We start from the raw sequence: 14,849 nt of genomic DNA on the forward strand, positions 1-14,849 counted from the left end.
CATATGGTTATTTTTCCCACTTACAAAATGTCTTAAGAATGACATTTCAGGCAAACTCCAGCACACTCTCAACACGTTTACCCCAGTTAAGGCACATCGAAATCAACGACCGTGTGCACATTTCCAGTTTTCACCAATTATTTTCTGTAAAAGTTGGACTATGGAAAATCTGCAAGACAACAGGATCCTCCATAGATCTTTTGTGTATACATGCTATAAAATGCCATAGGGATGTTTCCAAAGTATATCATGTTGCCATAGTTTGTTTTACTTTGTTTTGGATTTTCTCCCAATTCAAAATGTTTTTTTACATGTTTTGGCGTAAAATATAACATAGTAAGAAAAAGAAGTACCTATTTTGTCTTATGTTAACGTTTTGGAATATTCAAAATCTCAATGAAGTGAATATGACTTTTTTTTTTTTTTTTTTTTTTAGAAAGAGTATATCCTTTATGAAAAACTCTCAATATGACAGGATTGCTTTACGTTACAGTTAATTTAGGCTTGGTGGGTCTTACCTATTCATTTTATTTAATTGTGTAGTTTTATATTTTCCTCCAAAATCCCAATTCTTCTGTCCACCCCCTTGCAACCAACACAAAGCTGGTGCAAGCATTGTTTTTTTTTTTTTTTATACAGGCGAATATGCATTTAGCATTTTCTGTCAGTTTTGCCACCGGGTGCAGACTTCCTCTTGTGAGCTCCACCACTGATAGTATCAAGAGCGTTCAACAGTCAAATGCCGGAGCTCGCAAGAAAGATATTCAGAGTCTGTACCCGGTAATGATGCCTACCTGAAGTTTTCTAAACCCTCCCACAGCACTGGGCACACCAGGCAGATGCGGAAGGTCTTTGATCTCCCCACCAAACCATGGGACAGAGCTCCCTCTCAATGGGCTGGGGCTGGAGTGCATCCTACCCCATGCCTCAACCCCTGCTAGAACGCCTTATGGCTGTGTGCTGCCCTTAACAGTTGTAGTTTGGGTGTGGGGGGATTCTTTCAATTAATACTGTTCATAAAACATTGTATACAATTGTAAATAATATCTTTTATTTTTGTATTTTAAAAGTTTATTGTCTCCAGTGAAAATCTTATAGAAGAAATAAAAAAGCTGACCAGTCAACGATAAATATCTGCAAACAACAGGATGTCATCACAATCAAGAACTGACCCTACTATTAATGTCAGAGTGTAACAGACAAAAATGTTTTATTTTTTTTCTTGGGGAAAATGTGATCCATATAAATGTGTAAATATTATATGGACTTCAATTTGATTATTTTTTTCATATCGTATGCCAGCTAATAAACCAATACAGACATCTCTGATCAGGTTTTAATTTTTAACCTATGTATTTAAATGTACTTTGTTTAATATCATTATGAAAAAAATCTGCTGTTGTCCTAAATTCAGATTTATTTATGTTTTTAACAATCTTTAGTGTATGATTTTGTAATTTTACAGAACAAAGACATTAGGGCATGAGGTCATACTCATTCAGTGGTACACAATATAATTAAACAAGTCTGGTTATTCATTACACGCTTAACTTACCCTATACTATAATGTGTGTGCTTACCAAGTATGATCTAGATGCCATATGTAAAGGCTTGTGTTGTAACAAGTAAATAACATGAAATGAAACTATAAAAAGAGAAAAAAAACTGTTCACCATGCCCTGGTGTCAAGACCCATGCATCTCTCACTGACCTTTTCCATCCTAATTTACGGTGCTCACCCTACTCCCCAACTTGGTCACCAAAACCCTTTGCCCTCATTCTCGATATATCTAGTTTAGGTAGAAGAATCAAAAGGTGCAAGGTTTAAGCTCTTACTAATAATACTGTGTAAATGCGACCTTGCCTGCCCCCTCCCCTCAGGCTCCCCCTCTCCACTCTCTTCTCCCCCCAATTATGTCCCATTCCTCTCAGTTCGCTTTATGATGTGAGATGTTTACATCCCATGGATACCATTGTTCTGTATGCCTCACCTCTGTATTCGAGATACTGGCCTTCGTGGCTTCAGCTGCCTTGATTTCCTCTATCTCAGTGAACCATTTCTCTTTATTTCAGGATTATTACAGAGAGCAGGTACTTAGCTGCATTAAGCATATGCCTCATGATTGATTTCTTATACTATGATAAAGTGTGATGTGTAACAGCATATTTCCAAACTCAAACGGGGGTCATGTCAGAACCATTTTGGAAATTTGCCAGTATGGTTTTATCCTGGGAAAATCCAACCAGATAAGCCTGATGGTTCCCACCTTCCCACACCTCCAGCAACTATTCGGCACCGTGGTGAATATCCTGTGTAGCCTCTCTGGGGTGCGATACCAGAATGAAAGTGCTTTGTAGTTAATTTCCCTCTCTGTAACACTGTGGCATAGAAATACTTTTCAAAGTGAGAGAGAGACAGCTTCCCCACTGCCCTTGGCCGGCAAAGAATATCATGTCTCAATCGGTACCTCTCACCCCTCCATACATATGCAATTACCAAGGACCTCAGCGATTTGAAGAATTCATGTGAAAGAATAAATGGTATTGAATTGGATACCCACATTCCTAATTTTTTTCATCTGATCTCTGCACCAGCAGAAAGAGAATTGCATCTTTAGTACAGCTATAATCAAAATTATTCAATCCCTATTGAAAATCAGGTTTATTGTCAAAATGTTTATTGCTGAAATGACTTTCAGCTGTTTGCAATGAACAAATCAAACTTAATAGCTCAACATAATGAGTGTTTCAAGTGGTTTGCCAAATTCAACTGAAAATGAAAATTATAATGACTTCTCTTGTCTCAAAATTAGTCAACCCCTTCATGGCAAGTATTGTTAGTACTTAATAGAGCACCCTTTTACTGTTATGACCTGCTCTAAACAAGATGAATAGCCAGACACCAGCTCTGGCAGTGCTTCTGATAAATCTTAGCCCATTGCTCACGAGCATTGGCATCCAGTTCAGTAATATTTTTGGGTTTGCGTGCTGCACCACCTTCTTCAAATCCCACCAGAGATTTTCTGTGGGGTTCAAGTGAGGTGATTGTGATGGCCATTGTAGAATTTTCCAGGACTACTTCTGCAACCAATCCTTGCTGGAATTTGAGTTATGCTTGGTTCATTGTCTTTTTGGAAGGTACAATGACGCTCAAGTTTTACCTTCCTCACAGACGACATGACCTTTTCTCCTAGAATTTCTTAAAACTTCAATGAATCCATCTTGCTTTCCACACGCTGCAGGTTTCCATAGCCAGAGGATGCAAAGCAGCTCCATAGCATCACCAAACCACCACCATGCTTAACAGTAGGCAGAGTGTTGCTTCATTCTTCTTCCTCCAGACATACCGCTGATCCATTGGGCTAAATAGTTCCAGTGTAGTTTTATCGCTCCACAGAACAAAATCCTAAAACTTCTATGGCTTAGTTATATGATTTTTGAGCATATTGGAGCCGACTTTTCTTGTGCTATTGAGTCAGTAGTGGTCAGGACAGCCATCAGACATTTGACACAGTTCAAGTTCTGGTCACAGGGATGCAGTGTGTGCTGCTTGTGTTGTGTGTATAGTGGGTGTAGAATGTGCATAGTGGGTGTAGAATGTGTGTAGTGAATGCAGAGTGCATGTGTAAAGTGGATGCGGTGTGTGTGTAATGGATGCAGATTGTACTTTTGTGTAATGTATGAGGTGTATATTAGATGCAGAGTGTGTGTTTGTGTAGTGGATGTAGTGTTTGTGTGTATCAGATGCAGTGTATAGTGGATGTAGTGTGTGTTTGTGTATTGAATGCAGAGTGTGTACAGTGAATCTAGTGTGTATATTGAATGCAGAGTGTGTTTGTGCAGTGGATGTGTGTATTAGATGCAGTGTGTATAGTGAATGTGAAGTGTGTTTGTGTAGTGGATGTAGAGTGTGTGTATATAATGAATGCAGAGTGTGTGTTTGTGTAGGCATGTAATGTGTGTGTAAAATAGGGGGGGGGACATTTTTATTTTTTAACATTTCTATAAAACATTTTATTTTATTCCCCTCTGCCTGCTTCTTAACTGGCCAGGGAGGGGGGAGATCGCATTCCCTGGTGATCCGGTGGCTTGGTGCTCGGTGTCATTCGCTGGACTCTGCAGAGGGGGCCCAGCAGCACACTTTGACTCCACTTCCTATCAGCTCCTTTGTGTCTAACTCTCGCGGCCTGCGTGCCATGCGGAGCGTTGGCGTGGTAACCCGTAGCAACGCTCTGACGGCCTCGGGGTTCAAGAGTGCTAGAGTCAGGGAAGCTGCTGGGCCCCCTCTGCAACAAACAGGTAGTCGGAGGCCTGCAGGTACACATGTATATAGCAGTATTCGCTATATCTATGTGTACATAGGCAATGTTGGGCACAGAACCTCCCCAACAGTCCGGACCCCCCCAGCACCGCTGGGCCTATGACAACCTGTTAGTGGTGTACGTCTTGGAGTTCTGTCATGGAACCCTTCTGCATCTAGTACACGGCTTACTGTGCTCACTGAAACCTCAGTGCCTGTTGCCACCAAGTCTTACAGTAGTTCTTTTGCAGTCACTCAAGGGTTTTTCACAACCTCAAACAACACAAAGCTTCGGGATACGACTGAAAATGAGTCTAAAAGGAACATAAAAATATACAAAATAGTGAAGTACAATTAACACACTTTTATGCGCTGAATACAAATGCACTCACAGAATTGTGTAGAATATATCGCTCATAGGGTGCCTCCCCTGATTGAAGTGGGGGGCTAGTAGTTCGACCTGCCTTCCCGAATATCTGGTTGAAGCCATTGATAGCTTCCTTTTTCTGCCCTGTCCAAGTAGTGTAATCTCTGTTCCTCCACCTTTGAACTTGCAAACTTCCAACAACATTTCTAGGAAACTATCGCTATCTTTTTGTATCCTGGTCCTTGTTTGTGAAGGGCGATGATCTTTACTCTTAACTTTGTAGACCATACATTTGACTTTGCCATATTTCTAACATGCAATCACATGTGACACAAAACCCTAGCTGTTGTGCTGTTGTGAGGGATTCCATTCAAAGGGTTGAATCATTTTGAGACTGGAGAAGTCATTATAAGTTGCATTTTCAGTTAAATGTGGGGAAACCAGTTGAAGAATTTGTTGTGTTGCGCTATTTCAGTTATTTTTGTTTGATTTGTTCATTGCAAACAGGTGAAAGTCATAGTCATTTTCTTAATTAAACTATGCACGAGGCTGATATTTATCCACTGTTAATTCATTTTGCACATTACACAATCTTGATCAGAGCCATTTGAATCCCCATCTCTGAGATTGAAAGCCTTAGTGTCAATTTATGGGGTGACATTTACCCTTAGGTTGCTACCTGGAACTGGAAAATCAGCCTGGACAACAACAGTTCTAAATAAACAATTTATTAAGTCTTGGAACAAGTAAAATAATAAATAGTTAAAATGTTATGCATTGTCTGATTGAAAGGATGTATGAGTGCCCATAGTTTACATCCTGCTGAGCCCATTTAGAGTTTTCCTCTGTGTCATGATGGCATATTAAGTTCATTTAAAGAAGGATATAATGCCTCACTAATGATAGCTATATAGTGCATCTAATCTACAGTATGTCCACATTACATTTCTGATCTAAATTGCAAGAAATGAAATGGAAAAGTCTTAGACTCATGAATCTCTAAATTCCCAGTTTAATGTGAGGACCCCACTGTGAAAGAAATCGCCACATCATTAATTCTGTATAATGCGTTATTTAGACATAAATAACTATCCTGTGCACTGAACCACATCCAGATAGTTTCCATGCATGCTGTATAAGGCAAAATTATTCAGTGAGGCCAATCGGTCTTGGTAAACTAGATAGGATAATATATTTTGTTGAGGATTAAAGGATGTCTCTGCAAAGCTTTGGGTGATATAACATTTTCTTTATCTTTAGGGTTCCCCAAGCACTAGTCTAATATAGGACCAGTCCTTTGCTTCTCACAGCGATACGGTCAGAGGGTCACCAAGCTTCACTAATGGAACTGGGAATAACCAGTCTCATTCTCTCAAGTCAATAGTATCCCCTTATGGCAATGCCCATTGTACATTGAGAAATGGACAGGGTTCTTGAAATGTTTGGGATTTGGTGCTCTTCAATAAATGTTCTAGGGGTTTTACTAGTGGCCCTAATCTACCAAAATGCTCATTGGGCTTTTTCTATGTTTATGTTCAATGCTGAGGTTACCAAGCAACTTTGCACAGATGGTGTACTAGTGTGTGTTTTTTTTTTTGTTTTTTATTGGGGTGGGGGGCGCTACAATGACCACACTCCACTTTTTTTTTATTTTTATTATATTATCACATCGCAAAAGAGAGAAATCACAATAATGTAATTCTTCTACATGAAAATCGGCATTGTGAGAGATTTTCTTAATACAATAATCGTAAAATATCAGTGTCTAACTGATGGAGCAGCTTGAGTGAGAGCTCTAAAGTCACAATCAGCAGGCAATAACTTCTGCTGGGACCCCTCCTCATAGGGGCTTATAAAACCAATAATCGGCCAATGCTCATGTCAGGAAACACCCTTGCAGTAAAGCATTGGGACCTAGCAAGCTAATATATGCAAACAGATTTGCCATACGCCACACTCCTCTGGAACCATGCATAGAACTCTTAAAACAGACAGACAGGTACTAGCGTCTAGGGCACAGTGGTGTAGTAGACTTGTGATGTATGTAGGCACCAACCCCCATTGTTGTAGGCAGGGCACAGCAAATCATATTCCAAAGACTCACTGCCCAGGTATGTGAGAAGGAGTAGTTTTAGCTGTAGGAGCCAGAACCCAAGTTTCCTGGATTCCACACAGATGGCAGAAGAGATTACCTTATTGTGTCTCCCTGGGCAATTTAAAGGGACACTATAGGCACCTAGATCACTTCAGCTGATTGAAGTGGTCTGGGTGCAGTGTCCTAGGTCCCTTAACACTGCAGTGGTAATTATTGCATTTTTTTACCTGCCAGGGTTAACTCAAGCAGCCACTACAGGGACTTCTCGGTCGTTAGTCATTTTGATCGCCTAACTGATGCTGGACGTCCTCACACTATGCATGAGGACATCTAGCGACACCCAAATCCCAATATGTAAGCACTATACAATGCTTTCCCAAGGGGTAAGTCCTAATGTGCATTGAGTGGAGGTTGAGCCTGAACCAGGGCCGAGAGACATCAGCGCTGGAATAAGGTAAGTGACAGAAGGGGTGGGGGAGGCAGCAAATAAATAGAAGCAACTAAGGCACCAGCACATCGATTAGCAAATGACCCCAGTATAGATTATGGAAAATAGTACTGTTAAATCCGGTCCTGCCCCCTCCATGTTTCTTTTTTTTAAAAATTGCTAAACAACAGAATTAATATGTACTAAGTAAAGGGGTGGTATAACCAAATAATACATTTTACTTACTTTTCAGAGTCTATCTTGAAGTCCTTATTTTTTGCCTGTTACAAATAGGGCAATATAATCATGCATTTATCAAAGCAGATGATATATAGTCTTGGAGACATTACTAGCAGGCCTGCTTTTTGGGTATGACGAGCAGGGCACAAATCCCAGAACTTATGCACACTGCTATCTCTGCGTGTCGATTTCCCCAGTGTCTTCCTAGAATCTTTAACCCCTTAAGGACACATGACATGTGTGACATGTCATGATTCCCTTTTATTCCAGAGGTTTGGTCCTTAAGGGGTTAAAGGAAAACTATAGTGTAAAGAATACAAACCTGTATTTTTAACACAATAGTGCCCTATACTCCTCCCTATACTATGTCTGAAAGTGCACGAAATTTAGCCCCGTCAATAGGCAGTCTGGTAGTGGTAGGGGGTTTGTCCAAGCGTTGTATGCCTTTTAGTATATTCTTAATGGGATAGGTAGACATAAAAGGAGACAGAAAAACTTCTACCGAATCTCTGATATGTTGTGCCTTCTCCATAGGTAAACTGGCTTGTAACGAGATTGTGTCCAGGGGAATTCCCAGAAAGGTTAGATTAGTCGTAGGGCCTAAAGTTTTTTCCTGAGACAGTGGAACCCCTATAGCTGAGAATAGAGCCATGGTTTTATAAATGCTGATGGGAGTGGACTGTGGTAATTCTATAGTGAGAAAGTCGTCCAAATAATGTAAGACATTCGGCAATATTGAGGAGTAGCCAGCATTACATGTCGGCAAATATGTCAAATAATTTAGGACTACTTTTAGCCCCAAAGGTCAAACGTGTTGCAAAGTAGTACTTATGTTTCCAAAGAATGCCATGCACATGCCACAGGGATGTATGCATGGGCAGAAGCTTAAATGCATTGGAAACATCAGTTTTTCCGAACCAGACTCCTACAACTGCCCTCAGTATGGCATGAATAGCATCATCCACTGTGGCGTATTGCAGGGAGAACTCTTCAGATGGAATTAATGAGTTGATGCTAGGGGTAGACAAAGAATGTGGAGCTGATAAGTCGCAAATTAGACTCTTTTTATTGTTGAACTTCCCAGTGGCTATACCTATGGGATCTGTACGCCAAATGGAAAAGGGGGGTTTTGAGAAAGGACCTATTCGTCGGTGAACCCATTAACCAGGAAGTCGACTAAGTGATGAAAAGCTGACTGAAGAAGCTCTATTTGAGAGTGAAACGTGTATTGCCCACTTTTAAAGGACTTTTATTGAGGACTTTTTAAAACATTTGTTCTTATTTTTTATACTAATAATTTTTTTATTTTTCACTCAAGACCCCACTTAAGTCCTTTTTTGGAGCCTCCAAGGAATCTTTATAGGGGTAGTGCCATCCCCATTCAAATTGCCACAAAACCTATATACCTAGAGCCGGGACCCATAGGCTCAGGACCAGGTGAGCACCACATTTATTAACACATACCTGTGTTTTTATTGCCACAAATCTACACATTGGTCTGCTCTCTTTTTATATTTTTGAGAATTTCTCCAAGTTGAAGTAGAAGGGTGGTGCTACCACAAAAAGCACACAAGCCTCAATACAGAGCCAGTGTTTTCTATATACAGGCACCCTGAAATGTGAATGTACAATTCATCACGATATTATTATAATTATTGCATTGCCACTTTAAATACCATCTGCACTATATTGTATCTTTCTGTATTTTATTTGACATGTACCCCATACTGTACCATTGAATGAGACAACGTTTGGTAAGCTATATATGTGTTTGAGCGCTCCACTTATAGGTGTAGGTCTCCGTCACTTACACCGCACTAATATCTACAAGTGATGAAAAGGGTGAGCCTGGAGGTAATATGCCAGGTTGTCTATGCAGACTTCGGTTAGTCATTGTTTTGGGTACAGACGGTTCAGACACATAGTTTTTGTGTGTGCCCTGAAACAAATTGAGCAGACATGCAACAATCTGCAAGAGCTAAATCCACAACTGTCAGAATTAAAATTGTTACAGATTTGAGCTTTCCCTATGTATACTATGGGTCTAGCCAATTTGTCTTTAAGGCCTCTGTGTTCTGCAGTGGAAGAGCCGAAGGAAACAGGACTAGTGGTAGGAAGGCTTGGATCCACTGGGCACAAGTTGGTGGAGTGTGAGATAGAGGCACATAAGGCATAAGACGGTGGTTTTTGACCGGCAAAATGGCAACAGAATAATTCAGTATCAAGCCCAGTCGGTGTGGGTATTAAATTGGGTAAGGGATGCTGCTGCTTTTGCTGAAAAAGATTTATGATAGTCATAAAACGAAAAACCACCATACTTGTGCCCTAGGTCCACCAACTTGTGCATGTACAAATCCAGCTCTTTACTACGGTGAGGAGAAGTGGAGCAGATTACGTCACGATAAAGACCAAAGGCAAGGACAAATTCAGGTATGGTAAGTTTCCGGTTGAGTCTGGGGTCTCTGGCTTTCAAAACAACTGAATGATCACCATAGCACTATGCCTTGTTCAAAAAACATCCTGAGATGCAATAAGCAATGAGACCAAGTTTATGTCCTTGCCTTCCAGGATACCTTTGCGAATAGTCGGGGGCACAAAGTGGGCGGGTGTGATAATTTGAGTAGAAGTGCTAGGTGTTGGGTTTGCAGTTGGGTCATTACCATGAGAGGGAGCCGGAGTGGGGAACTCTATGGGTAGGTCTGCTGTCGACAGTTGAGGGGATTCCAGTTTCTCAAGCCTAACACTGATAGTGTTAATAGAGGCAGGAAGGGACGACATTAAACCCTTGATTTCTGTATAGTTGTCGGGTTTAAGGACAACATCCGGCTGGGAAGTACAGGTATTGGTGATAAATAGTCTATAGAGTTCGGCTTTGCAACCTTGGCGCTGGGGATCTCTCCGCCCCGATCCGCCTCTCAGCTTCGAATGCGCATGTGTGGCAAGAGCCGCGCGCGCAATCAAACGGCCCATAGGAAAGCATTACTCAATGCTTTCCTATGGATGTTCAGCGTCTTCTCACTTTGATTTTCACAGTGAGAATCGCGGAAGCTCCTCTAGCGACTGTCAATGAAACAGCCACTAGATGCTGGATTAACCCGCAGTGAAACATAGCAGTTTCTTTGAAACTGCTATGTTTTCAGCTGCAGGGTTAAAACTAGAGGGACCTGGCACCCAGACCTCTTAATTGAGCTGATTTGATCTGGGTGTCTGTAGTGGTCCTTTAAGTGTATGTGTATCTGCATGCACTGGCGTACATACCGCGGTTGCAGCCTTGCGACCAGGTGCCCGCCGCCATGTGTTGCGGCCCCACCCCGCGCAGAGTAAGCACCGGGGCCCCATGGGTTGTGTGTACGCCACTGCTAATAATCCAAAGAATTCCCCAAATGTTCTGGTGGGGGAGTAGTAATAGTAACAATAACCTAAAATAGAATATGGACAAACGTAAGGGAAAATGTGGTAGCTCTCATGCGTGAAAAGTACATGCATACTGAAATAAGACATAACCGCAAGGAATATTCCTGGGTGTGCTAGAAATGATACCCTAGGTTTACAGTTAACTTGGTACATGTCAAATAATAGGGGAAAGGTGCCTGGGACTGCTATGTCTATGAGTGTGGCCATTGAATAGCCATAGTAGTGAGAAGTGATATAAGTGTATAGGAACAGATAAGGTTATGGATATTTAGTTGTACGTGGAGAATTTAAAGGGAAACTCCAGTGCCAGAAAAACGATCCGTTTTTCTGGCACTGGAGGGTCCCTCTCCCTCCCACCCACCAATCCCCGGTTACTGAAGGGGTGAAAACCCCTTCAGTCACTTACCAGGGGCAGCGACAGGTCCCACGTCGCTGCTTCCTCCTCCCCCGCCGCTCCTCCTTCTGGTTACGTCGGCCGGTGGGCGAGACTGATCTCGCCCGCCGGCCGAGGAGACCTAATGCGCATGCGCGGCAATGCCGCGCATGCGCATTAGCGCACCCCATAGGAAAGCATTGAAAATGAATTTCAATGCTTCCCTATGGGGAATAGAGCGACGCTGGAGGTCCTCACACAGCGTGAGGACGTCCAGCGACGCTCTAGCACAGAAAACCTGTGCTATGAAGCAGGAAGTGTCCTCTAGTGGCTGTCTAATAGACAGCCACTAGGGGAGGACTTAACCCTGCAAGGTAAATATTGCAGTTTTAAAAAAACTGCAATAATTACACTTGCAGGGTTAAGGGTAGTGGGAGTTGGCACCCAGACCACTCCAATGAGCTGAAGTGGTCTGGGTGCCTGGAGTGTCCCTTTAAGGATAAGATGACAAGGGGTATGTATACGAAAATAATACTGATACAAATCATACGTACCCTGTGTATGGGAGAGATATTCAAGCCTAATGGGCAATGGTGGACTGAAGGCAGTCGAATGAAAATTTATATGGGTTTATAACACCTAACGAAAGGAACAGGCAATGGTAGGGCATTGGTAAGCCAAGTACATAAGACTGGAAAACTTAGTATTGTAACATAACAGATATACTGGAAAATAATATAATAAGATTTAAACTACTACTTATACGTAAGACACTTAAACATTATTTAACATATTCACAAAATAACAGTAGCCCAGCACATATTCCTCATAATTTGACTAACATACTCCTAATTAACCAAGGGAATACAGGTGAATAGAAGAGCACATGAAAAGTTGTGCTTGTGACACTGACATTAGGTAGTATGGCCACTAGGGGTCGTACGTGAGCAATATATAGAGCCCTGTTTGGTAAAGAAAATGTTTATTTTTTTCTAAATTTTTATTTTTGCTGTGCATGCGATTACATACCGGTATAGACTTGCGATACCATGACAGTATTGGCAAGCAATTCAAGTAACAGACAAGGCGTAACTTTGATATGGTATATGAAGTAACTGCACAATTTTTTAAGTAAGTAACATCAAGCTTCACGATAACATCACTATTTTTATGGTGTAATGGATTCAGGCTAGGTATATACGTCTAAAACAGTGGCTTGAACTAGGCGTATAGGTACAAGAGGCACGTTAGAAATAGTGATGAACATCAGGAAAGATATGGTAAAACAAGCTTATATCTGTAGCCTAGTACGTTATGCTGCACTACACATTTTGAACTATAAGATGTGTTTGGTAAAATTTTGGCCTGTTACTCAGTTTAGCTTGGCTTGTCCTGTCACTCAGTGTAGCTTGGCCGAGCGAAAAAGAGCGTGGCACACGCTACAAGAAAGGTAGGAGACACAGAGGGGACTGGAGGGGGGGGTGGGGTGGGGGGAGAGAGGGGCACTAAGGGACAGGGGAAGAAACACTATGGTAAGGCGGAGGGGGGGGAAAGGAAAACTATGTGGGGAGGGGGAAAGAACACTATGGAATGGGGGGGAAAACACTATGGAACAGGGGAGGGGAAGAACACTTTAAGAAAGGGGGAGAACACTATGGGACGGGGGGGAGGACACTATGGGACAGGGGAGGGGGGTGAAGAACACTATGGGACAGGGTATGGGGGAAGAACACTATAAGACAGGGGAGGGGGGGCGACCACTAAAAGAGCAGGAGGGGAGAGGAACACGAGCACTAGGGGGGAGAGAGAGGATCATTAAGGGAGGCACTTTAGTACAGGGGAGGGAAGGGAAAGGGAACACTGGAGAAGGGGGCACTAAAAGAGAAGGGAGAGGAACACTAAGAGGGGGGTGGGAGGAACATTAAGGGGAATGGGGAGCATTAAGAGACAGGTAAGGGGGGGAGAGTAACACTAAGGGACAGGGAAGGGTGGAGAGAGGAACACTAAGGGACATGGAGGGGTGGAGAGAGGAACACCAAGGGACATGGAGGGGAGAGTGGCACACAGGGGGGCCTGAGTGGAGAGAAAGACACACAGAGGGACATGAGGGGGGAGAAAGACAAACAGATGGGCCTGGGGGTGAAAAGATGCACAGTGGGGCTGGGGATGAAAGCGAAACACAGAAGGGCCTGGGGGTGGAAATAAAAAGGGTCTGGGCTGAAAGAGACACAGAGGGGCTGGAGAAGAGGAAAAAGAGACACAGAGGGGCTGGGGGGAGATTGACAGGCTGGTAGTGTAAGAGAAACACACAGAGGAGCTGGAAAGAGTAAAAGACACAAAAGGGCTGAGAGAGGAGACACACAAAGGGGCTGGGGGAGTAAGACACACAAAGGGGGTTGTTAGAGATACACAAGGGAGGTGTAAGACACACAATGCGGAAAAATAGGGGATAAGATACACTAAAGCGGGTAAGATAAGAAACAAAAGACAGGTTAAGAGGCACACAGGTGATGATGCTTTTTTTGGGGTGGGGGGCTCCAAAATCATCTTCGCCTGTGTACTCAAAAATCCTTGCACCGGCCCTGGCTGTAATCTTCCTCTATAAAAATTAAATAAATAAAAAACAACAACAATTTATGCAGTGGGCATGACCGAAGGACATCGTAGCGTTGGAGCCAGACGTACAAAAAAAATAAGCATGATTAAAAAAGGGAAATTTGGAGGGGGGACGAGGGGTGCCCCAACCACCCAACCAGTGAGGTACTCTCCTAACATATTGTGAAAGGTTCAAAAATTCATCCCGCATAGCCAATGTTTTCTCGTTTTCTGTGGCTGCTAGCTGATCCATAAATCTATTGTGTTCTATCATAGACCAGACATCTCCGATCGAGGGCATCTTGGTGCTTAAGCTAGCTGGTTGCCAGTGAGCGCCTGGCTGCCAGGGTAATATTTTCGTACAGTTTTTGTTCTCACCTTGATAGTCACTCTACAGGAATAAAGAGGAGAAAGGACCATGGGTCTAGCTCCTTCGGCCTCTGGAACACCTTGTCTATTAGTGTGGTGGAATCTCGGTAAAAATAAATTTAGTAGGCCGAGATTACCACGTGGCATGTGTACGTGCATATGCTGACGTATCGATCAGTTGGTTGCACGAGGCAAGATACGATCAGTAGTGTACGGAGCATGTGCAAGAATACAGGATATAGTATTCCCCCTCCTCCATTGTGCTGGACAAGCCATGCGGTCAAACAGGAAGTTAATTCTTATTTGTATTGATTGGTTAAGAGAATGTGCGGGTGGAGCTTAATATGGGAGGAGTTATATGCCTATATAAGGAGCCTGCACTATTGTCCGGGGCTCAGAATTTGCTGTATTTTGGTGACGCTAGTCCCTCTGAGTCCCGATCGGTGATCCAATAAAGAATCTCTTCCTTCCTGAAGAAACCTGTGTCCATCTCTCTGTGCTTGGCTTCCGTCAGTTTCTCCGGTATCATTTGGTGCATTGGCCGGGAAGCTCATCGTTCAACGGTAGCTGAGAGGCAGAGGCGTGAGACGGTCTATCTTTGCCCACGTTCTCTACGGCTGCACCCCTGAACTTCTGCGTGGACCTCCCTTCGTCTCGGCGCCACTGGTC

General features: G+C 42.8%; 1 protein-coding gene across 2 annotated transcripts in view; it reads left to right on the forward strand.

The window, feature by feature from the left end:
* LOC134602753 (histidine--tRNA ligase, cytoplasmic-like) overlaps positions 1-1,311 on the forward strand; it is an 80,544-nt gene extending 79,233 nt beyond the window's left edge. For both annotated transcript variants that reach the window (XM_063448052.1, XM_063448051.1), the window contains exon 14: positions 1,071-1,311. In XM_063448052.1, coding sequence (XP_063304122.1) covers positions 1,071-1,130 — 60 coding nt within the window. In that variant the 3' untranslated portion in view covers positions 1,131-1,311. The remainder of the gene's footprint in view (positions 1-1,070) is intronic.
* The last annotated feature ends 13,538 nt before the right edge of the window (positions 1,312-14,849 follow it).

This window comes from Pelobates fuscus, chromosome 3, assembly GCF_036172605.1.
Source record: "Pelobates fuscus isolate aPelFus1 chromosome 3, aPelFus1.pri, whole genome shotgun sequence".
NCBI lineage: Eukaryota > Metazoa > Chordata > Amphibia > Anura > Pelobatidae > Pelobates > Pelobates fuscus.